We start from the raw sequence: 25,952 nt of genomic DNA on the forward strand, positions 1-25,952 counted from the left end.
TCTACACAGGCTGTCAGTGTTAGGTCATTTAATCTTAATGGCATTATCAGGTGAGTATTATTGTCTTCATGAATTCCTCTATTTTATTTTTGTAAGTCCAAAGCTGCACTGTCTACTACAAAGTAATTAGTTACATGTGGATATTTAAATTTAAATTAATGAAAATTAAATAAAATTAATATTTAGTTTCTTATTTGTACTTGCCACACTGCATGTGCTCAATAGCCAAATTCTAGCAGCTACTATATTGGATAGTACAGAGAGAAGTTTTTCATCATCACAGAAGTTCTTTCTATAGGACAGTACTCATCTAAAGTGCCCCATTCAAAGAGATTCTTAACAAATTATTTCTGATGATTCTGAAAAAGCACTGTCTCTGGATGTTTATCAATTTCCAAATTTATTTTTTAGCATGAATGCAAAAATGTTCGACATATCTTTCTAAAGTGAACATTATGTCTGACAATATTTGAAAAGACACAAATAATTCAAATAGATTTAATGCTTCACTAAATCAGTCAAATGTGAACTAGCATGTAAAAAGATATATAAGCTTAAATCAACCGAGACTTAATAATAAAAAAAATGTACACACCTACAAATATTTGATGTTTCTTAACTAGATCGGGGGAAATTTCTTTAAATCATGTAATATTTTTACAGAGCTTAAAAATAAGGCACTAACCATTATTTTATTCTTTAGTTATAAAGAATTCAACTAAAAGTGTAAAATCTTAATTTGAATTTTCATTATTTTAATTCTAAATTTTAGATTATGTGTTATTAATTGTAAACTATTTTCTCCTATTTTATTGGCACGTTTGCTGTCTTTTCTCTTGAACATCATTTTCCTCTACTTCTATATTTTATTAAAACACCCAACATAAAATCCCTAAGAGTCTTTTCTCTTTGTAATATCTTAAATGCAAATAAATATGGATTAAGAGTCAAATAAAACACATCTCCCATCTCCTTTCAATAGTCTTATACGCAGAGAATTCTGGTGACAATAAACAGCTATGCAAACATAATTCTAGGCTATAGTCTATGATAAAATATGTTTGACTTCCCTTTTACTACACTGAAGCAAGAAACAACAAAATATTATCTGGTGTTGAGGTTTTAAGATAATTACTATGACATATTTTACTTTTTAAACTGATTTTTCAAAGTTAAAGTCTTCAGATTCTATAGAACGTCAAGAATCATTGCAAGAGGAACTTGCAAACCTGTTAAATGAAAATACCATCATAGACATTCCATCAGGGAAAAGACATTGGGCAAGATGTCGTCAACCTCTTTAAACTCCAGGGAAAAAGGCCAACTTTCACATTAGTGAATAAAACAGGTTATAACTGAGAAGTTCAAGGTGTCTCTGAAATCAATTATTTTCCTCTTAAATCCTGTAGACTATTTCTGTAATGTGAACTGAAATACTCATGGGGAAGAACACCAGGTACTAAAACTGCTCATGTCTATAACTGTCACTCACAGAAAACTCTCTTTCATATTCTTTCCATTGGCAATTTTTAAAGATTCTGTAATACCATCTCCATGTCACTTGTGAATTGGAGTGAGAACGGAGATTATGCTTTGTTTTTAAAGAAAGCCAAAAACAAAACAAAAATAAAAACAAAAACAACCCTATATATTTTAGCTAATCTTTTGCCCAGAGCTTAAAAAGGATAAATTCTAAACTTTCTGTTTTTTAGTCATAGATGTTCCATGAATTTTTGATCTTGGGAAGATTTCAAATGGACTATTAGGAATCATCCAAAAGTCAATATAAGGACAGACTGCAAAAAAAAAAAAAAAAAAAAAAAAGGACATCTACCTACAAGTTTTCTGAAACACACTAAGTAAACTTGGATTTTTCTTCTATTTATAATATGCTATATTTAAATATTTTGAGTTGTGCAACTGAAATACCTTGAATTACAGTGATTTGTTTTTATTTTTTGTTAATGTATATCATAAAGTTGGTACTTTATGTGCACTAACCCTAAGTATAGAGCACAACGAAATTTTGCATTTGTATACACCCATCTATGCACCCAGATCAAAATATACAGTATTTTCAGCACCCTGTGCTCACTATTTCCTCTTCCCAGTCAATTCTTCCTAAGAGGTAACTACTAGTTAGACTTCTACTACCTTCCATTAATTTTGCCTCTTTCTCTAGCTTCATACGAATATAATAACCAACAGTATATTTTTTGTGTTTTGCTTCTTTCCTTTAACATAAAGTTTTGAGATTCATCCATGCTGCTGCATGAACATGTGATCTTCATTCTTTTTTTTTTAATGTCTGTAAAATAGTCCATATATAGTTTATCAATTGCAGCATTTTTTACATGAATAGTTTTAAAGAGTATTTCTTTGTATAGGAGAGAAGGTATTTGAAATGGGAAAGTAAAAGTAATTTGGAACATACGTTAGATACGTTTAACTTTTTGAGAGGAAAGCATTGATCAAAATTTTGTTTGATTTTCCCAGGGCCTGTACTATGTAACTTTGCACATATTAACTACCAGGATCTTATTTTATTTATAAAGGAAAGATATATTTCAAAAATGTAGTTCTTTTTTTTCTGGTGACGATAAGTCGAATCAGTTCAAGATATCTCAGTGCTTTGTTCCAATCACAGTGAATACAATGTCATAGAAAGTCATTTCCCTGACTATCCTAATATTGATTTAGAATTTCTCTTTCACATCACAGAGATGACTTCTTGTACCCAACTCAAGTGATAAAGGAAGCATTCATTTACTACCTGACTCACCCCATAAAGCCTCATTTTAGTGTTTCTTCTGATTCTCTAAACACTTACGTCTGTGGAATTACTGCTAAAATATCCCAGTTGGAATTCTGGAAGGAGTGAGTGGTCTTTGTAGCTATGTATCATTGGAAAGTAAAGTTATTTCTGAATATTTTAAAATAATATTCTCTTAATAAAACATGTAGTTAAAAAAAGTATATGCATTCCCTCTCCTGAATTCATAGGTGTTTTTAAACTTTGCATTTTAATTAGATCCACTGAATGGTAAATAGCTTTAGCTTATCAAGTACTCTCTCCTTCATGTAATACTTTGTAAACAGCTCAAGTCCACTTGAAATTATTATAATGTTAGTATAAGGTAGTAGGCATTTTTACTTGAAGTGTACATCAGTAGTTATTTTTTTCCCCAATGTAATGCTCCTTTGTATTTTTCCATTCAATTCCATGTGGGTTAAGGAGGAAAAAGGCAAATTCAGTGTTTAATCCCAACTGCAAAGTGAAGAATGTATTTTAGCAAAATATTTCTATACAGGTACATACCTCCACTTATACAAATAAAAGAGATCATCTTGTAACAATTGTTTGAAATCCCTTGTAACCAAGCATTGAATTTCAGATTTCTGCAGCTGAAACAACAGCTGATTCCTAATGCATACTTCTTCAAACATGGCAACATGGCAAGCATGCTTTTATTTAATTTCCGAGATGTCTTTCATTTCCAAGACATGTTAATGCTTAATGCACACTCATGATTGAGAAGAAACAATCTTTGAGAAGCAGCTCTGGCGTCAAACTGAAATCACAGTGAAATGTCTGTTTAAAGAACTGTCACAGGACTGCAACAGCACTATTCATATACATCTTCACTCACTAATAAACTCTGTTTCTCAGGGTCCCACAAATTTCCAAATTTAAGCAGCCAGCATCCACAGACACGGTTCACTTTAGAACCAATAACCGAAATACCTGAAAAGTAGGCACACCAAGTACCTCTATTTTTGAATCATAATCAATTTTCCACAGCATAGGCTCTCTAAGTGTGGCCCTAAAAACAGAAGCATCAGCATTACCTTAGGATTGTGACAGGTATGAACATTCTCAGGTTCTACTCCAGACCTACTCAGAGACAAGTTTGTTTCACCAAGCTTCCAGGGGACTATGATGCATGCCAAGGTTTGAAAACCACTGTTTCATGGAAATACCAAACTAAAAGAATATGAAAATGTCTAGAAGAAAAATCAATGATCAATAATTAAACTTTCAATTAAATTAAGCAAAAGTCACCAGACTAAATCAATATAATTAAAACTTTCCTGTTTTGCCACCCCTTGTGAGAAAATAGAATAGGTTTTATCTCCCAGAGATAACAACTACAACTATAATAAAATAAAATACCATGCAATTAGGTTTTCCTAATTGAAAAATAAACATATGAGGCATCAGGTTCTAAAGATAAGTTATTAGGCTCCAATAAGTTACCGTTGGTGAGGGCATATGTTTGAAATCCCTGGAGCACAATGCTCCATTAAGAATTCAAGAATTAGTGACTTCTGTGCAGCCACATTAGTTGCTGTGGAGAGACAGACTGATTATGATCAGTGGGTGGATTTAGATGGCCACATACCAAAGCAAGCACAAGGCTCACCTGCAGAAGCTTCTCTTTTCTTGTCTTTCTTTTACCTTGTCGAAACGCTCTACCCCAATTTTTTTTGAGGACTCTGAGGATTCTTCTTTCACCACTCACTTAAATATTGTTATTCTCCAAAGATCCTCATAATTGTAGTTTCCTTTTAATCATTTTCTCAGGAAAAATCCCTTCCAGACTTGAAAGCGCCTTTCCTTGGGCTGATGCTTGAATTCTCTGCTCATCTATGTATTTTCTCCACTACGCTTATCAGGGGGCTCTGCCCTTACTACCGGCATGCCTGTAGCATGAATGAAAGGCTTTAATTTAGGAGTCACATGTTAAAAAAAAAACAATTCTTGGGCAATAGGCATGTTGTTTTTTCCACTCAACTTTATAAGCAATATATTAATGTGTTAATTGCCATCTGTTTGATGTCCTTTTTTTTTCTCAGTTGGTCCTGTAGTCTGGGTGAATGGAAAAGAGTAGGAGGGATGAGAGCATGATTAGCAACTGCCACAAACTCTAAAAAGGAAAACAAATTCGAACAGAACACTGAGGAAAGTCTCACTCGTGTCTCAGAGCACCAATCCCTTTTTTGTCCGTCTAGCACCTTCTCTTTTCCTGTTAAATGCAGCATTCTCTTTTTGGGGGTAACTACTCCCCTCCCACTCTAGCTGTGTGGCTCAAGAGGGCACTGAAATCCTATTACCCTGACTTCTCTGGCCACTGGGGGTTGACACATGACCCATGATGTGACAACTGACATTCTTTCTGAAGACTGATTGAGTAGAGAGGGGCTTACTCTCTGGTGGGAAAGATCTGAAGATATCAACAGATGCTCACCATGGCCGCAACTGCAAGAAGAAAATGAAACCATTGTGCAGAGAGGAGGAGAGATGGGAGAAGCATCCTGATGTCTGGTCCTTTCTACTCTCATTCTCAGGTAAATGTTCCCCTTCCCAATTTTACAGACAGATAAACCTGCCCACCATGGTCCGAACAGTGTGTTCACTCACGATCAAATAATTCCTTACTAATGAAAGAAACACCTTCTCAACCAATTAAATTCCTGTTGGACTAAGGCGATAAGTGTTAGAAAAAATGCACTTCACAAAAGTTTGGAAAAAGCAAAAATGTATATCTAACAAATAATAGGATGAAAAAAATTTGTAAGCTTAAAAATGGAAGATGATACTAAGGAAATGCCAGATAAAATGGAAAGACAATATGAACTTCAGTTTGTTTAAAATCTTAAACAAAAAGCATAGTGGGTAAAACAAATGGCACAATCTTGCTAAAATTTTTATAAAGAGATTACTATGTAAATGCTTATATAAATTGATAAAGGATAACAATAATCTCAGTAGTAGATTGGATCAAATATATAAACAGACAATTCACAAAGAAAACATAAGTGGCTAACAAACATTTAAAAAAAAATGTATCACCAATAAAAAGAAATGCAGGACCAATTAAAGCTTTTGGTCGAATATTATATACTCTGTATGTGTATGTGTTAGAACACATACATACACACACCCATACTTGCATGTGTAATGTATATTCATACACATTTTATGGATATGTAAACTACTATTTTGGAAGCAGTTTAGTACTTTTTCCAAGCAGCTTTTTACAGTCTCCATTCCATTTATCAAAACTTCATTTCTAGGACTCTATTCTGAGAATATAATTCAAGATCACCCAAAGAATTCTTATGCCCAAAGATGATTGTATAAGTGACAAATCCATTTAATAAATATTATTAATCAATTGAAATAATGCTAATGAAGAATTTATAGTAAAGTTATGAAAATGGTTGTTTCAATGTAAAGAAGTATTATATTTTTATATAAAGAATGATTTCAACTACATTAAAATAGATATAAGATATAAAACAAATAGTTTAAATAAATATACCGAAAATTTAATGGTACTTAACTCTGGATAGTGAATTTTATTTTCTTTTTCACGCTTTTCTGTATTTTCTCCACCAAGTATTTATTATTTTTATTATAAATTGTTACATGAGAGACTTAACACTTTCCTAACAGTATTTTAAAAACGTTTGCTTCTGAATTACAGAAAGGACTCTGAACTGATCAGTCACAGATTCTCCAGGTTATCATAGTAAAAATTTGGTTCGTCCCTAGAACTCTCTCCCTTCAGTACTACACACATTTCCTGCACTGCTAGCTTCCTGCCCTGCTATTTTGCAAAACAGTGTTTGGAGAGAGAAAAAAATTGCATATATGCAGATACTGAGTAACATTAGTTTATTTCCAACTAGGCAATATAATTGCAAAAAAACCCACAGCTAACCAAAACCCAATAACAACTCCTGATCACATAAAATAAATGTCCATTTCACTAATCGCATGCTGCCTGGAACGCTCCTTCTCCATGGTAACTACCTGGCTTTTCTAGATAAGCATTTCTGATTCAAGTACACAATTGGCACTCCTGTCCCAGCTTGCTTGACCTAGTTTAGCAGAAGTTCTGCAGCCTGAATTTGAAATGCTACAGCTGAAAGGAAATTTCAGATTGAACTATCAATTAAAAAGTCTTTTCATTGTATGTTGGCAATTTAACATCGGTCAACAAACGTGTTTTTCAGCGTCAGAGATGGCACTGATGTCACTTGCGTGAGCCAAGGATCTGGAAATGGAAAGGTGAGGGGAAAGGCACAAGGAGATACATTTTAAATCCATTTTTGTGTTTAAGGAGAAAATGAGACATGTAGCCTGGGTGGAGGTCAGATTACACTGGCTCATCCATTTCACACAGAGTTGAGAGTTCAAGACCAGCACCATCTGGACCACCTCACCCCAATCACATCACGTCCTCGTTCTCCTCTTCTCGCCTATTCCCTTACCTTCTTGCGCCTTTGTGATTCCAGCTTTCATTCTACCTTCCATCTGACTTTAGCTATTCCTATCCTGCGGGTGACAATTAACACATGATTTTAACTTAAAACTTTTAAAATGCCAATTACTATATATCCTCTGGGAAACTTTCAAGAGGGGTCATAATTTGTGTAAGACTGGCATAGCTATGGGTTATGCAAAGTGGCTTACTAATAATAAGAAAAACTTTTTACTAGTGTTTATGAAGTAATAAGTTCGAGGAAAACCCAGATGAGACCTCGATATCTAATTCAATCTGCTGTGATATTTGCATTTTATAATGACATCTATAATATTTCACACTTTTTCTATTTATTTCAAAATAGCACTTCAGTCATAAATACCATTTCTGCCCATATCTTTGGCAACAGAAAATTTCCACAAGAACTGAAAATGTTAAATTGCTGTTTGTTTCACAATCTCCTATTATGAAATCCTCCATGATTTGAGAATAAGTCAAAGGAAAAGGTCACAATTTATATTGAAAGCCAGGACTACATGAGGCGAATAGCATCTGCTGAGAATATTAGTATGTAAAAGACATAATTTCTTTTCTTTTGCTTACTTTACTTTTATAATAACGTATATGTGTGCACTGCATGTAAGTTTTTAAAGGTCAAATACACATATATGACATATACATGAAAAGCTGTGGTCAGCTTTTGGTCAAAATATGTTTTTAGATAAAAATGTAATTTTAAAATGTTAAGAATTTGTACTGTATAATGAAGTGAAAGAAGCAACACTATAGATTTTCATTTGGTCATATCTGGAGCTGTTTCTTTCTAGATTTTACAAACTCTCAAGATGTGTTTTGGCTAAATCTTATCAATTCTGTTCATATGCCAAATTGCATTTTCATTTATACTTAGAAATGCACAAGTTTTAAGATTTCTAATACCACTAACCAGGCCATTTTGATGGATTTGAGTCTTGAACACTGTCAAGCTGATTTCTAAGCCCATGTATTACACCACTTTTAGTGGCTTCAAAGAAGAGGAATCCAAGGACCAGAGTGGGTCAGTAACCCTCACAGCACCCATTACAGAGGTAATCAGTGGAGGAGCTGGAATTCAAACCCATATTTGTCCAACTCCAAAAATACTGACTCCATTCTCAGACTCTTCTGTTGATTTCTTTGCATGTTAGCTAATACTTTGCTTTTTTTTTTTTTATGGCATTACGTCTTTATTTTTCATACAAGGTGCCATTGTACTAAACTGCTAAACTATTGAACTATCCTGGCTGGTCATCTGTAAACAAGCTTTAACATTCATGGCACTATATATACTGCCTCCAGATTTTCTGAGGACAAGGCACAGCATGCATTACTGCTAGCTAACTGGAATGCTACACTAGAATATATGTAAGAACAACTCCTACAAAGCTTTCTGTAGTCAACTGTATTTTAAAAAGAGATTAATGAATAAACAAAAACTAAAATTGCATTACATCTGCTCATATTTTGATATAAAAATTACTTTCACTCACTTAATTTTGTTATACACAAGGCCCTGATTACTTTTTGAAGCAGTTTTGGTTGAAAATAAACCTATAAAATGACTAAAGTAATTGCAAATAGCACACATCCTAGAAGCCAGTAAGTAACATATTTGAAAAAAAAATTTTTTTTCTAATGTGATTAGAAAATTGTTTGCCATAACTACATATTATTTAGGGGGAAGAAATTTTGCAGTATGATATAGAAATTGAGATGAACTAAAAGTCAGAAAATTCAGGATCTGTTTCTGGTTCAAACAGTTATATGTTGTATGACTTGGGGCAAATCACTTCTTTCATCCTTTTTTTAAATTTCCTTGTCTATTAAAAAACTATTAACAAACACTTTAGGATTATGAGATGTTGAAATTATATAAGGAGGTTAAAAAAATTTTAAAATTCTATAATATCATAAAATGTTAGTATCTCTTTTTAGAATTTCATTATTTATTGCAAGAAATAAATTTGTGCAAATTTGAAATTTTGAGGATTTTTTTGAAATGAGAGTAAGAGTATCTATGCTAGAAAACGGTCAGCATCATTTTTTTAAAGTTAAGATAGACTGAAAAGGCCACAGTTGCTAACCAGATATATTCATGAATAAAGAAAAAACATAAATGTTTTGCTTGTTTGTCCAGAAAGTGCAGTAGTAACGGCAACATTATGACAAAGTTCAAGTTGACATTCTACCTTAAATCTTAAATGAATGCATTTTAATACTTTTGCTTTAAAACAAGAATTTTAAGAATTTGGATGTTTTACTTTTATTACAACATGTTTTCACAAGTTTTCTACTTAAGCTCATAATACTTTAAAAACTCACAAAGATCCTAGTGACAATCAATGTACATATTTATAAATAAATTGTCTCCATAGTTATTTCTTTAATACCTGAGCGACCATATTGCAGTTTTGAAAGACCTTTTTTGAGGTGGACCTCCAAAATTGTCTAGTAAAAGTACGTGCTACATGTTCTTATTGATAAGGAAAGGAAGAAAAATAACAGGGCATCTGTTATGGGTAAAGCTGGTAGTGGTTGCATAATCCACATAGTCTCATTAAATCTTCACAATAAACCTTGATGAGTATTATTAGCCCTAGTGTATAGAGGCTCAGAGAGAGGAAATACCCCATGATGATTACACAGCCTCCAGTGGAAGAGGTGGGATTCCAACCCTCGTATACCAGGCCCCAAGACCCAATTTCTTTGCAATTGGCCACAGTTAAATTTTTCATGCTTTTACTGTTTCACAGTGTAAGACCTTTCCTTCAAAGATGTCAAAAGATTTAGGGCTATCTGAATCTTCCAAAAATTTTAATGATTTTTGGTCTATGTAGATTATTATAAAATACTAGAATGTCATAAGAGACATTGCATAAAAGTACCTACTCCTTTCAGAGAAAAATCATGGGGATGATCTGCTTCATAACTAATGCAGAGGTTTGGGGACATGAGCCCATCAAATGAAAATGAAATAGCACATATCTTTTTCAATCATCTTAACTCCCTCTATTTGCCCTTTTTGTGGCTAGAAAAAGTAAAGTCTATCTCTAAGTAATATGTTCAAGGGAAATGCACATGTATTTACCAAGAACAAAGTAGTAAACGTTGTCTCTATGGGTTGCTAGAAATTACTTATTTCACAGCAACCATATTGCACTCAGAACTGCCTCACTCCTATTAAACGAACAATAAAATGGTACTTCTGAAAAGAATGTCTAGAGCTTGAGCAATAACACTGTGAAACTAAGTAAGGAGATGCCAGTGGGACCAGATGTTTGTAATTACATCTAAACTGCTGGCAAGGCACTGAAAAATTGGCTGAAAGGAGAGAATAAAACCTGAGGCTGATCAATAAGCAGGAGATTACTTCTTATATAGTTCTATGAGCTTTTTTGGCAAATCATTAACATGAATTACATTGATCTTCAAAAAAAGCATATAGACCACATCAGATGAGTGAAATAATACCTTAGTATGATTTTTTAAAATAACACGTGGTTCAACAAAAACTCTTTACCTTCATACATTTTCTCCTTCCTGAATGGATACTGTAATAAAAGGTCCTTAATGATATTATTAATAATATATTTATTAGCTAATACTATTTTATAATTAATTAACTTCAATACAAATTTTACAAATAAAAATTTTTTTGGATACTTAATATGCGTCAGGCTGTTTTCAAAAAAGGTGTAAGTTTATTATATCCTGACAATAGCCCTTTGAGATAAGTGGCGTTATTATGTCCATTTCCAGATGAAAACACTGGATTGCAGGAAGGGTTAGAGACTTGTCCAAAATTGCACAGTTAGTAAGTAGCAGACTTGTGATCTGAAACCGTAGGTCTGGGCTCCAAGCTCATGCTCAGCAGTTACACGGCACGACCTCCACGAGAGGTTTCTGAGCAGCTCTCGCGTGTTAGGCACTTTGTCACATGCTATCCACAAAGTTTTACTTGACTTTCCCAGAAACCTCCCAGTAGCTGTGATGATCCTTGTTTTACAAATGGAGAAACTGAGGTACAGAGGACCTAACTAATCTGATCAAGGCTCACAGCTACTATGTGGTGAAAATAGAATGTGACTCAGGTTTTTCTGACCCCAAACCTATTCACTAGCTATTCTACAATGCTTTTGCTTTGCTTATTACTTTCTCAGCAATTTTACACTAGTTGCATGATTTCAGATGCCAACATATTTTGGAAATAATCATAAGATGAAAAACAAGGCTACACATGTCTTTAATAATTATAACTCACTCAAAATTACAATAAAACAATGTCTCCCCAACTGTACCACTGCTCACTTTGTCACCCTCCGACACCAGCTGTTCTGACCACACTGTTTTATATATATCACATGTTTCAGAAAGCACGTCACCTTTCCTTGGCATACAATTGTCCCCATACTATATCTCTTTACTCTTTAATAGGAGCTAGCTTTACACAATTGTAAACCATGTTTAATTATCTGTTGCACTCAAGAATATATCTAATAGTTGGATAGCACCCAAACAGTTCATATACCCAGTTGAATTAAAATAAAATTATATATCGATTGGGATTTGGTGGCATTTCTGTAAAGGGTTTACGTACTTTTTGGAAACCACTTCTAAAGGTACCTACAACGAAATTATTACTCAGCTGTTTCACTTCGTTCTAGGTTGCTTTATTTATTAGTATTTCAATTGTTTCTTTTTATTTCATTATCATGTTCTAATCTGCTTCCTTTTTAATGGAAAGATAATAAAAGATTGCTTTGATTCTTCAGGATTTTGCACAATATACTTTTGTCCACGTTTCATGAATCTGGACAGATATAAGTGATGCACGCCATAATATTTGTGTTTTAAATCAATAAGAATTCATGTTTACTTTTGGTTAGGAAATACTTTTCTAATATTTCTTGATAAAACTGGAACATGTAAAATCAAGTATATCATTGTCATATTACTATGGCCTTCTTTGCTTCCAACTTATCCCTTAATCCTTCCCACTCTTCACAAACCCACGTATGTCACCCTCTGGAACAGCTACTCAAGAGCCACAAAGCCCTGCATGTTCTCTTCACATCTTAATTAAATACTGGTATGGCTCTGAGGACACCAGTTTTTTACTGGCCATTTTCTTACCATCCCATGAACTTCATGTTCAAGAAGAGAAACTGGCATTCTTCTTGCTCCCCGTTAGAGCTCCCATCTGGTTACTTCTCTTTTTGAAGCACATGTCATCATGTTAATCATCTTCTCACTGTTAACGTCTGCAGACATCCTACTCACTTCTCTTTTATTGAAGACTCTGGCACCAGGCTCACGGTTTTCTTTTCTGGCCCAGAGCCTGCTATTTGTCTGTCTAATAATAATATTTACTCTTATGATCCATCTTATCCCCAATGTTCTTCTCTCCTTCCACTTCAGCCTTCCATCTCCGGGTCACAGTGTGGATTGGCCATCATCTCTGATGAATGCACTGCAAAATCCACGTTTAGTATTCAATGACACCCACTCCAAACGTTTTTAAAACACACATGGATGTCCCAGTCTTTCATCCTCTCTACTTTCTTCACCCCTCTTCTTATCAAGCTGATAATCTATAGCTTTTATTTAATAACATAGTTTCTGCCTCTTTGGTACTCATTGCATTTGGATGGTAGAATCACCAGCCTGAATGTAACCAGGGCACATCTGTGTTCTCTGCAACTTCCTCAGAGCAGCAGAGCGCTGCCTGACAGAATTTTATAAGAGGTCAGACTCATTCCGTCATAAATTAATGATTACCAAACTCAAAAATGCCCCCAAATACCTTCTATAAGCCTTACTCTCTCTGAAAACCTTCTCTTCAATTCACCACAACCATTTTAAAACTTTTCAAGTCTCACCAAACCTCTGATAATCCCCTACATCTCCAGATCCCTCATATCCATCAATGACTTCACCTCCTACTTTACAAAGAAAATAGCTCTCAGACAAAAATGGCTTCATGTTCGCAATATTCCCTTGAAATTCATGACACCAGTCATAGAAACCAATGTGCATATGCACTTATCCTTTCTCTCACCTCTTCTATTACAATGGAGAAGCTGGACGTTTGCCTACCTAAAGCCACCTCCTCTACCTGTGCTACAGCTTTCATCTTCTCCTGCCCCTGGAAACCATAAACTAGATGATTCCTTTGTTGAAGTCTATATTCAGCCTTTTTCTTTCACCTGAAACTTTCCCATCCTCTTATAAATATGTGTAAGGCTGTGCACTCAAAACAAAAACAAAAACAAAAAAACCCTAAATAATTTTTAAAAGCTGTGTTTTTTTTGTGAGTGTGGCTATTATCACAAAGATAAGAAATAACAAGTATTGGCAAGGATATGGAGAAATTGAAATCCTGCATCCCACTGCTGAGAATGTAAAATGTGTAGTCACTGCGGAAAACAGATTGGTGGTTGTCAGATGTGGGTAGATGGTGGGCACAATGGGTGAAGGTGGTCAAAAGGTACAAACGTTCAGTTATAAGATAAATAAGTTCTGGGGATGTAACATATAACATGGTGACTATGGTTAATAATACTGCATTGTATATCTGAAAGTTGCTAAGAGTGTAGACCTTAAAAATTCTAATCACAAGAAGAAAACACTGAAACAATGTGTGATGGATGTTAACTAGACTGACTACTGTGGTGATCATTTTGCAATATACAAAAATATTGAATCATTATGGTGTACATCTTAAACTAATATGTCGATTCTCCATCAATTAAAAAAAATAACATAAAATTCACCCTATGTTTCCCTTCAGCTAATGCTCTCTCTCCTTCACAGTCAAATTTCTCAGAGAAGTTATCTGTATCCAATGTCTCCATTTTATCACCTCCCACTTATTCTCTAGGCTGTGCCAAATACATCTTGATAAAGTCAATACTGACATTTACATAATCAAATAACAATAAACACTTTTCATTCTTATCTAACCTCTCAGCCACATTCTGTAATGCTGACTTCAGTTGTCTTTTAGAAGCCTTCTCATTTTAAACTTCCACTTTACAGCCCTGTCCTAGTTGACATAACTCTCAAGCTGCTCCTTCTTTACCTCCTTTAGAGGTCCATCCTTTTCTACCTGGCCATGAAAATTTAGAATTTCCCAGGTTTTACACTATCTCATTGGGAAAATCATTCATGCTCACACATTCAATAACATACATATATATGTATATGTAAAAAAGAAAGTACATATATATAATCTATTATATATATTATAGGTATGTAGGCCCATAATATATTATAGTTATAATAGATATACTACATAATATATATCTATTATATATACTATCTATTGTTTTTTATAGATACATATAAACTCCAACTCAGACCACTCTTTAGGCTGCAAATCATTTATTAAAAATTTATTGACATCTTATTTTAGATATTCAAAAAACCCTCAGACTTATGATGACTAACATGAATTTTATTATCTTTCCTACCCAAACCCATCCTGTTTCAGCGTTCTCTACTCCTAGTAATAGTAACCCATTCGTCAAATTATGCTACCTGGAAAGCTAGGGTGGTTTTGTATTTCCTTCTCATTCCACATTAGATCCATCACTAAATCCTGTAAAGTTGACTTTACAAATTTCATACACATCCATTTCATTCTCTCCCCAAACACCACCTCCCATGAATTCTAGTTCATGCTGTCATCATCTCTTTCCTGGGATATTGAAATAGCTTCCTAAGTATTCTACCGCATTTATTCTTGTCTCACTTTGTTCTCTATACTGCAGGATGAGCTTTAAAAAAAAAAAAAAAAAAAGCAAATATAATGTAATCATGCCACCTACCTGCTTAATATTCTTTATTGCTCTTGAGATAAGAAAAGCTCCTCAGCATCACCTATGCTGTCTGGCCTGGTCCTGCCCCTACCTTGCAAGCTCCATCTCATACTGTACTTGCCAGCTCCTTCTGCTCCAATCTCACTGGCACTCTAGGTCTTCTTACGAACTATGACCTTTGTTACCACGAATGCTTGCACATGGTATTCTCATTCTGGGGCACAGTCTCCACCCTTCTCTTACATTTCTGATTCCAACACAGGTTGCTCCTCCAAGACAGTCTTATTTTCTCATTATATATATTTTGATCACAATTGCCTCTTCTCTCCAGCAGCCAACACAATTTCAATTTTATACTTTCTGTGTGTTTGGTTATTTAATTAATGGCTGTTTCTCCAACTAGATCATGAGGTCAAGAACCACGTATGGCCAATGCCTGATACAAGGTTGGCAACAGTAGGCATTCAATAAGTATTTGCAGAATATAAAATATAATTTCAATCACCCAAGCTGATAAATCTGTGGTAAATTAAGTCACTAACACTATGAGGTAAATTCCAAAATACTATGGGACAAAAATTTATAAGTTCAAAAACTATGAAGTAAAAATTAATCATGAAAGTTTTGTTAGTAGGATTAGAAAATGACTGCCTTAATGAATTTTTAGGTGCTCTCTAATTTCTCATTTCTTTCTCAATTTCATTGAGAAATAACTAATTTTACAAATCAAGGAAAAGCTGTACTTTGTAGAACAAGAGACCATGAAGGTGGAAAATTGCAGCTTCAAATTATAAATCTTTTACTTATTGCCAAGGCCTTGGAAAAAGTTTCTCTTTTACTGGTTTAGAAAATAGAACTACTCAATTATAATCGCACCTTGGGAAAGCACCATCTGTGGCTCCAGTGTCATGAAACAGAACCTCCCTTGGCAAAAGAAAACACAGAGCAAGTTTCTTTCTCTAACTTCACCTCCTCACACTGCTACTGGCTAGAGACGTGCAAGGAAACTGGTGGGGTTATGAGACTGTGTCATTAGGTAAAATTAATAAAAGCATAACTTTGTATGACTCTTTATGGTTTGCAAACCATATGGTGACAGAACCAGAATTTCTTAGATATAAAGCATTTGTTGTTTGATTTTTAAACTGGAAATCTAAAGGATGATTTGTGTAACTAGAGAGACAAAAGGTTTGAATTCCTTTTCATGAACATACACTCTGTGTATTGGATCACATGATTTATTTATTCTTGAGCTTCCATTCTAAAAGTGACCTGCCCTATAATTATTTCCACTCTCTACGACATGCATACACAACTGGGAATGTAAGAGTAATTATGAAAACCTGTTATAAACTGTGGACGCCAAGACTATAACTACATAGTACTTTCCTCTCCTTCACCTGCTGTTAAACCCACTGTGCTGCCGACATAGTCTCATTTTATTTTCTTCATTAGTCTTATGCCACCTGTACCCACATCACTTACAAAACTGATGAAATTTTAGACCACCAGAATTCAAAAGAGTAAGGGAAAGGATGAAGAATTTCCTTATTAACTTAAACCATATTAACTTAAATTTCCAGAAGTATTCAGATGTCAAAAGTTTGTGTTAAAAAATTATAACACTAATTCGCTTTGCCAGCTGCTTTGTGTAGATGATCTCACAGCCACCCAGTAAGGAAGGCATTATTGCCCTTCTGTTACAGATGAGGAAACTGAGCATCAGAGAGTTGAAAACAAGTTGGCCTGAATCAGGTGGTGACAGAACCAGAATTTGCACCTAAACCTAATTAACTCTAAGTACCCTGCTCTGTCTACTACTTGAATTTTATCTAATGAAAGATAAAAGGTATGCATTATAATAGCAGGATTTAAGAGAGATATTACTTTTCTAATTTTATAGCAAAAATAATGTCTTAACCTAATTCCTAATCAAACATAGACCATTATTGTTGTTTTCAAAGACATACCACTGGTCATTAAATTAGTCTTAGATGGTTACCTGAGTTGACAATTTTCCATCCTGATTTAACCATTTTTATCATTATAACTGTGAGAGCATAAACATTTACAAAGGAAAATGATCAAAAGAAGTAATTAAAGTACACTAAAATAATATAACTTAGAGAAAACTTATAATGATAAAAATGATCAAATGTCAAACCTCCAGAGAAAATATATTTGTTTTCTAAATTTAATAAAATAAAACCAATGTACTTTCAGCCAAAAAAATATTTAAATTGTTATTTTAAAGAGCCATAAGAATGAAGAAATATAAAGTACAGTCACTTTAGATAATACATTTGTTTTTTATTAAAATTTAAAAATTATAAAATCAGTTTATATAATTTGTCTTTACTCAAAGGACAAAGTTCCAATATCATAATATCTGAAGACTAGAAATAAAACCAATCTAAAACCTGAGGGGATGAGATTATTAAAAAATATATTAAAAATTAACACATTAGACTTAATTAGCACACAGAATCGCTTTGATAAATCCAATAAATACTTAATGTCATCACGCAAAGTATTTATATATGTGTATATTATATATTTTTAAAGTTATATATTTAAACAAAAACTCTAGTTATTTTTTTATCCAAATCTATTACACCTATAACATATTTATATGTTACATTTTTATATTGATTAGCTATTTCTTTCACATATATATTTAAGTTAAGGTTGCATGCTTACTTTTTCATACTAAGGTTCCATACAGGTCTTTTTGGAGAAAAGGGGCATTTTCCCGCTAAGAACCATCATCTCTTGGAGATATGAGAACCTGTGTTCTCTTTCTATGCTCCTTTCCTCTCCTGTCTTTCCTACTAAGGAACTCCCACCGATAACTTCTCTGCTATATTGATCCAGCACTTTTTTCTTTCCAGTCTTTCAAATAAGATCATTATGTAGCGTCAATACTGAATTATACATATGTTCATAGTAGGCTTAAAGGCTGTATGATACGTACAATGAACTCTTGTCCTATATTACACGTCAAGGGGCTGAACTCCTTATAGGAGAAACAGTAACATTTTACCCTGTACTCTTTTGTTGCTATATGCTCTCAGTATCTATGTACTTGGAAATACTTTTCTTCTTCCTTTTTTTAACAATACTTAACCTCATTTTGTTGACTCATTTGTCATAGAGAGCAGTTGTTAATCTGACCTAGAAGTTCTACCTCTCAAGAAGTTGCCTTTTATTCATTTTTTTAGTACTTCTCACTTATATAAGATTTTACCATTAAATTAATGAATGATCTTTGAACACAATCTGACTTTTCTCAGCATATATACTATTTAATTGTAAAATCTTGAGTGAATATACATGCCTACAAAGCACTTCGTATCTACCCAATAATTTATCATTTTCAGTAATTATTCCTTGCTAAAATATTCTTTACTTAATGTATAATCACAGATTTGAGATTTTCAATGAACTATAGCACGGATCAGCTCCTAAAAATTTATCTTTCACCTCTTCCTGTATGAACATGAGCTTTATCAAGGCTTATTATGCATAGCTACCCAGATGTCGAATGTATTCTTGGCTACTTCTCCTGTGGAGATCCTAGAAGTAGATTGGCTGTTGCCACAAAATGTATGAGTAAAACTATTTTTGGTCAGTGAGCAAGGAGAGAAGATAATGTGTTTTGATTCCATCCTATGCATCAAACACTGATAGGCCTTTGGTTTGTCATGAAAGTTTTATAGACATTAAATTGTGACAAATGAAATAGTTGACAAATAATATGGTTTTATAAGATGTCAAAAAAAACTAATGAAATATTTTATTCTGTAATTAATTTTTTCTTAACTTGCCTAGTTTAATTTATGTAGATTAGATTCTAAAAATTTAACAACTTACGCAGTGCAATTCATAATTTTTAGTGCAAGCAGACATTGGCAATTTACTTGCACATTATAGATCCAAAAGATATAAAGGTATCCTCGGACAATATTAGTGTCCACATGGGTTAGGAAAAAGGCAGCATAAAATAGTCACCATTAATTATTTAAAAAATTTACTTTTGAAATTTTACTTTCTGATTCCCCTTCTTGATGGAAAGCTTTAAAATATTTTACAAAGTGATTCCTCAAATTCATACGGTTATAAAAATTAGTATCCTAAAGTTGTACATAAACATAGGTTTCATTAAACTACAGAATATTCAAGTGGTATTTATTGATTTAATAAGTATTTACTGAGATTCTAAACTTGTGCTGTATTAGGCACTAGGTTAGAATATTTAGCAAAGCCAACATACACCCTGCTTCATCAAGTTCATAAGAGAAACAAAAAAATACAAGTGTATTGATTAAATAATTAGAAAAACATAAAAAGTACGATGAGAAAACTACAGGTATTGTACAGAATAACAGGGGTGGCTCTACTCTGAAAGGGCAGAAAGCTGCTATGAGAATGTAATATTTGCGCTTAGCTCTGTATACCACAGGTAATTCAGGGAGAAGTCAGGAAGCATATGTGTTGTTCCCAGCAGAAGGAATAACGCAGTCAAAGGGGTACAAAAGAGAAATAATATTAGTAAACCTAATTTATAAATGATAATATTGAGGTATTTTCCATAATTCCCACAAAGAAAAACTGGGTAAAATTTATGTAAACTTACGTTCCCTTTGCGTGTAGATAATAAGAACATTTTTATTTTCTAGAATGAGAAAAGGAAGTAGTAATGATAACATCTATTTTTTTTAGCTACCATTCCTAAAGAAAACTAAAAGCATTCATATTATACTCATTCTCATATTAGTTATGATAGTAAGGAAATACCAGGCAGATCATAATGAATGTCTCCTTTTGTCTTAGGCTGAAAAAAAGATATGTAGCAGTACAGAACTGTTTACATATGAACCTCTTCTAAGTGTATTGATGCTTTATGCAGCTTTAGTTGTCTTTCAATAACTAGATTTCTGACCTACCCACCGACATTTTCTCCATCTGATTAGGATAGTCTCAGGGAGAGAGAACTAGACATTTCAGGGAACAAAAACTAGTTGAAGATTATAGCACATGACGCTTTTGTCAGAGATTATCCTAATCAATGATATGATTAAAAAATAAGAACCTAGGTCAAATAATGTCTTTGTAATAGATGGATTAAATTTCTACTTTAATTAACATGATGTATATATTCGTGGAATAGACAAGTTGGTTAAAATAATGATTAGCGAATTATTTCTGACACTGAATTCAATAGTCCTTTTTTTAGATTGTAAGTTCCTTTAAGGCAGGAGTGTTCTTAAAAGCGAAAAGTGACCCTCAGTTTAGCCCAATGCTTGTCACATGGTTAGCATTTAGTAAGATATGGCCAAACAAGAAAATTTCTTCCTACTAGTTATGGCTAATGAAGTTTATCCTGCATATACTTCAGAGATGCTTTGTAAGTTAGAGATATTTTTGTTCATTCTTTGTACACTATGCATAAACTAAACCTTATTTTGCAATTTTGCAAAATTAAAATTGAATGAACCATGCACTTATACATACTGCCAGTGAAAATAAGACTTTTCTTTTTCTTGACTGGAGACATTTAAACTAATACAGCTAAATAAAGAAGAACACATCTAAACTAAAATCAGTGTCTAGGGTAAGTGTGTTTCTAGAATGCATGCCATGGATGTTGATTCAGTGGATATAACATGAGGCACAACTATGGGTACTCAGCTCCAGCAACCACACACACACACACACACACACACACACACACACACACACACACAGATCCCTATACAGATTTCTCAGGTGATCCAAACGTCCATTGTAATTGAAAACTTTTATTTTCGGTTTACTTTTTAAGTGCTCCTTGTTTCTTTACCACTTGCTTTTAACTCCATAGAAATATCTTGACTGAAACCAGAAGAGTGAAATGAAGCATGAGGAAAAACTGAGTCTTGATATTTACCTGTTTTTCATACTTACTTTTCTCTTCTACAGCATTCTTCTCACTTTTTTATGAAACTTAATACTTCTGTCATTATAGAATTATGTTCTTGTGGTTATCTTTCTTATATGACTTCTAAGTAATAAAGATGAATGGAAGCACATTTCAAGGGATTAAAATGAATATTTTAAAGGAACTAAAGAAAAAACATATTCACTGATGTTCTTAAAGTTCTTTTTGTAATAGAAAGTAAAAATTGTATAAAGAAGTAAAATTGATAACAAGAGAGGAAGACATAAGGAGGTATTTATATTAAAAATAGAAAAATATATATTGTTTTAGACATGCATGTAATGCATGTAAACACAAGACCTCAAGAACAACTTACAAGGAGAAAAAGAGGTTGGTAAAGCAACTCACTGTGGAAAATAAAACACTTTTTTACTTTCTCTTTCAACTCTGAACATTGGATATCCTGATTCTGTTAAACAAAAGAAGAAGACGGTCTTCATAGGTTCTAGACAGGTAGTATAGAGCTACGAGTACATGCGACTGAAAAACAGGACCAGCCTCTCGTACTGGTAAGGTCGTTCTCTTCAAATGTACATGCAGGTGCAGGAGAGATGCACAAGGAACAAAGGGCCAGGGAAGGAACACCTAGGCAGCCGAGCTAACCAGCTGAATGAGCCCTCAAGTCAGAGGGATGCTGACCACAGCCAGAATGCCTTCATTCCCAAAAGCTCAAGAGGAAAGAGTACTCACAAGGAAAGATACATTTTTATCAGCATGATTTCTGACCATTAGCTGCATATTTCCTTATTCAGTGTTTGCTGTGGATTTTCTAACAATTTATTTTACTCAGAGAAGCTCAAAACAATTTGGGAAACACCCCTGAATGGAAATGTCACAATAGAGTTACTTACGTCAAGGGAACTAAAATAAAGCTGGAAGGCTGTGAAAAAATTTGTCTTATGCTTATCTCACCCATGAACTTCTGAACTTTTGAACCAGCATTGAAACCACATCATGAGCTTTTCTTCCTCCTCACTATGGCAACCACACCATCTGCAATCTTTGCCTTGAAAGGAGCCAATCTGTTTCACCAGCCAGCATCCTTCATTTGCATAGAGAATCTAAATGAGTTTTGAACCCTTGGACTTTCATCCTTGCCACAGAAGCACAATCTGGAACTTTCTTACCTCAGATTCTTACCATCCAGCCCTGACCAATCTTTTTTGAACTAGGTATCACATGTTATACAGCCAATAGGAAAACTTTCTTTAGCTACAACTGTGGGTTTTGCCCTTCATAAACTCCAGAGCATAATTTGGTTTGCTACCTGAATCTGTACCTCCTGGATTGCAATCCTTTGTTCAAATAAATGCTTTTTATTCATTACAGGCTAAACCTCTTTTTTTTTTTCGTTGACACCATCATATCTTAAAAATAGACTGGAAATTTTCCATTCTTACTCTTCATTATAGACACAGAAAAAGACGAGAGGATTTGTTTTATTTAATATAAAAAAAAATTTGAGCTCTTTGAATCATCTCACAGAGACTACTATAGACACTTTGTATCACTAGCATATTTGTGACTCTCCTTTTTTGACTTAAGCTTTTTCAACTATGCCAATTTAAGTCACCCACAGAGAAAGAAACTGTAATATTCAGAAATCGCCAAATTTCCTTACTTGTTTTTTTTTTTTTTTTTCTACCACACAGCGGCCCTTCCCTGGATTTATAGGGTGTGCACATAGGCCCAGAGGAAAGGGAAGAAGAAAAAGAGGCTGCTCTTCTCCCTGGACTAGATGGTGACTGCATATACAGCAACATTAAAAACCAAAATTTCCATTTGTAAACATCGTTTCTGCCAGCATTACTATTGGAAATGCAAACGTAACATTATGAATTTAAATTTTTTCCTTACAGGTCTCTACTGAGGTGAATGTGAACAGCTATCTTTGTGGATAAATTAATTAGATAAACAATTGTACCCGAGGCCCCACTACATACAAGAAATAACCCTCTCACCTTTTCCAGCGAACAGGTTAATAACTTGGCCTTATCTAACTTCCTAATTTTCTGAAACTAATTTTTCAAATAGCAGATAGATTGTATCTGGCCAGTCCAGTTTTTGGTTTAGTTTCTAAAACATATTGTGTATAGCCTAGAGCAATGCTGAAATGTCAGGATTTTGTGGGTAAATTTGAAATTGTGAGCAATTTAATTAAAGCCTCCAAAAGTTTAATTCAAAATGTTTGTGCATTCCAGAAATGGGATTAATTTTATATTTAGTTTCAGTTCTTATCTTTTCTACTGTTTAGAAGAGAAATACAGACTAGATCTAACAATGCCTAATAAACTTAAAAGTTTTCCTAGAATACATAGAATTTTTTTTTTATTTTCTCTAGCTTATCTTTAAATACATATATTTTTTTATTGGTACAATCCTAGTACATTGATGGGTCATGTTGGACTAAAGGAAGAAACTCTATACCTGATAAAAAGAGAGCACAGAGGAGAGAGAAGGGATGCTGGGGCTGTCAAAGGAGAAGCACAGGAACTAAATCTGGAAAGATGCTGACGACCCTGGACTGGCTCGCTCAGCCCTCATTCCTCTCTCCTTCCTGATTTGGAAAGTTAAAAACCACTTTCCCCAGATTCCTTTACAGCTAGGGTTCTTGATGCAAATTAAGGGCGTCAAGTACATGCTGTCCTGAGATTCAGAAAAGAGGAAATGAGGTCTTCTTTCTAGCGATGATGTGGTAGTTGCTGCTCTCAGTCAAGGTTGTAAAAATATTAACATTCCCCAGCAGCAACAGTGAAGCATCTGTTATTAGGTTTGTAGATGCTGAGAGGCATTTGTGACTGTACAGATGGGGGCTCTGGCTCCAGCATGGTCTAGGACAGAGAGTGATCTCAGACTTAGTTCTCCCTTTAGTGGGCCAATGAGTATAATTTGGGGAGTATTTCCAAGAACCTCAGCCAAAAAATTCTTCAGCTCTTCCAACAACTTAATTCTCAACTGACTTCCTACAGTAATTTCTGTTTCCTGTACTGAACCCTGACTGATAAAAGGAATGAGGTCCAGATATTTCTCAAGGGATTTTTCCATTCTTAGAACCAAGGGAGTTTTCCAGATGAAATACCTAAAGAAGTTGGTAGGATAGGACCAAGTTGAAAGTCCAAAGTCAGGCTATTTACTAAATCCAAATTCAAACATAAGTAAAGGAAAATAAAAAAGTCAAACTAAGCCAATCCATGAAGACAACGGAAGATAGAAAATGGTCCAAAGGAATTTGTCAGCTGGTGTTCAGCATTTCCATGGTCTTTTGTCTTTTTTTTTTTTTTTCCCCCAGTGTACATGGCAATTGTTTGGTATGGCAGACCTTGGATCACTTAAGAGATTCATAAAAGTAAACAGATTCCGAGTGTGAAGGTCCTCATTCATGCACCGCACTAACTAGCTTGGTGTTTGCGTTACAGACAATGCTGAGCCACGGATGGTTTTAGAGTGCTGAGTTCTGTGTATGTTTTGAAAAGATGACATTTAAGCAAAGTTCAAAATATATCAGAAACAGTAAGACCTGGAAGCAGAAAGGCAAATTAGAAGACTACTGAAATACCACAGGGCAGATATGATAAAAGCATGAACTGAAATTAGGAAAAATTGAAAAGATATACCTGAGGTAGACTGGATAAGAGAATGTGTTCGGATAAGAGGTACATGACAGGAAGGGATGCACTCTCTAATGTGAGCAAGTGGAGATACTGTGATGCCTGTCATACAGATATAGAATAGGCATAGAAGTCACAGGAATAAAGAACTAGTTAGGACTCAGCAAGGCAGAAAGTCTAAATGACATGATTCCAGGGCTGATCTTGTCCTTGATGAGTTGTGTGACTGAATAAATCTCTTAATCTTCAAGCTTCTCTTGCTTGTATCATGGAGGTAATGATATCTGTCCTCCATAATATGTGTAATTGATGTGAGAATAAAATGAGCTAACGTCACAGTGAGCTAACTCACTTGGCAAAACTAGAAAGGTCTAGTAAACTCAAACTGGAAAAATTAGATTTAATTTCTTTCATCTAGTTCGCTTTAAAGTTTGATCTGAAATATTATTTACCGTTTTTACCTCAGACTGAGTGATCGGGGGCTACTTTTGTATGAAAAAAGAACATGATGTGGAGCATGTTATTTTATATAGAAAGACAACTGAATAAAGCGGATATAATTCAGAGATTTCAATGGAAATGAGGACAATTACTGTGGAATAATGTGTTTCAGTTTATTGTGCACACTCTTGTGTAACATCAATCAAAGCTTTCCTGAAGCAATTAGAAATGGAACACAGTGAACTGCAATTTCATCATCAAGTCCAAGTCCACTTATGAGCCATAGGAACAATTGGGAATCCTGTCTTCACTTTTCAGCCATTCTGACAAACAAAAGGCAATGAATATAAGCCTCCCATGTACTCTCTTGTTACATTAAAACAACAACAGTTGCAACATGTTTTCATATTTCACTCCTTTGTTTTGGAAGAGAAAGAGACAACATGTTCTTTACGAAGAACAAAACAAATAAAAAAATTGTACTTGTAAATCAGCACCTGAGTTAAATTCATGTTTGACTCAGAAATAAAAGCATGTGAAAAATAACCTTGTTTGACATACATCAAAGTTGTAGTTTTAGGAGAAAGTAGCAGGAATTAGTTGCCTGATAAACCCTGCCAAATAATCTAATCGAGAAATTACATAGACTGCTTTTCTGTTCTTCCAAATAATTTTTGTGATGTATAGAACTAAAATAGGATATACATGATTTATCGTGCTTGCTCAATTTCCATAAAATGTAATGAGAATATAAAACTTTTTCACTTAATGGACCTTAAGTCAATCTCTT

General features: G+C 34.0%; 1 protein-coding gene across 24 annotated transcripts in view; it reads right to left on the reverse strand.

Annotated features, from left to right (window-relative positions):
* The window catches only part of MARCH1 (membrane associated ring-CH-type finger 1), a 612,422-nt gene that overhangs the window by 206,781 nt on the left and 379,689 nt on the right, over positions 1 to 25,952 (reverse strand). Inside the window, exon 2 of one of the 24 annotated variants that reach the window (XM_023532705.1) lies at positions 12,447 to 12,783. The exons of the other annotated variants lie outside the window; for them this stretch is intronic. Coding sequence (XP_023388473.1) covers positions 12,447 to 12,485 — 39 coding nt within the window. The 5' untranslated portion in view covers positions 12,486 to 12,783. The remainder of the gene's footprint in view (positions 1 to 12,446; positions 12,784 to 25,952) is intronic. 24 annotated transcript variants of the gene reach the window in all.

This window comes from Pteropus vampyrus, unplaced genomic scaffold (genome assembly GCF_000151845.1).
Source record: "Pteropus vampyrus isolate Shadow unplaced genomic scaffold, Pvam_2.0 Scaffold88, whole genome shotgun sequence".
Classification (NCBI taxonomy): Eukaryota; Metazoa; Chordata; class Mammalia; order Chiroptera; family Pteropodidae; genus Pteropus; species Pteropus vampyrus.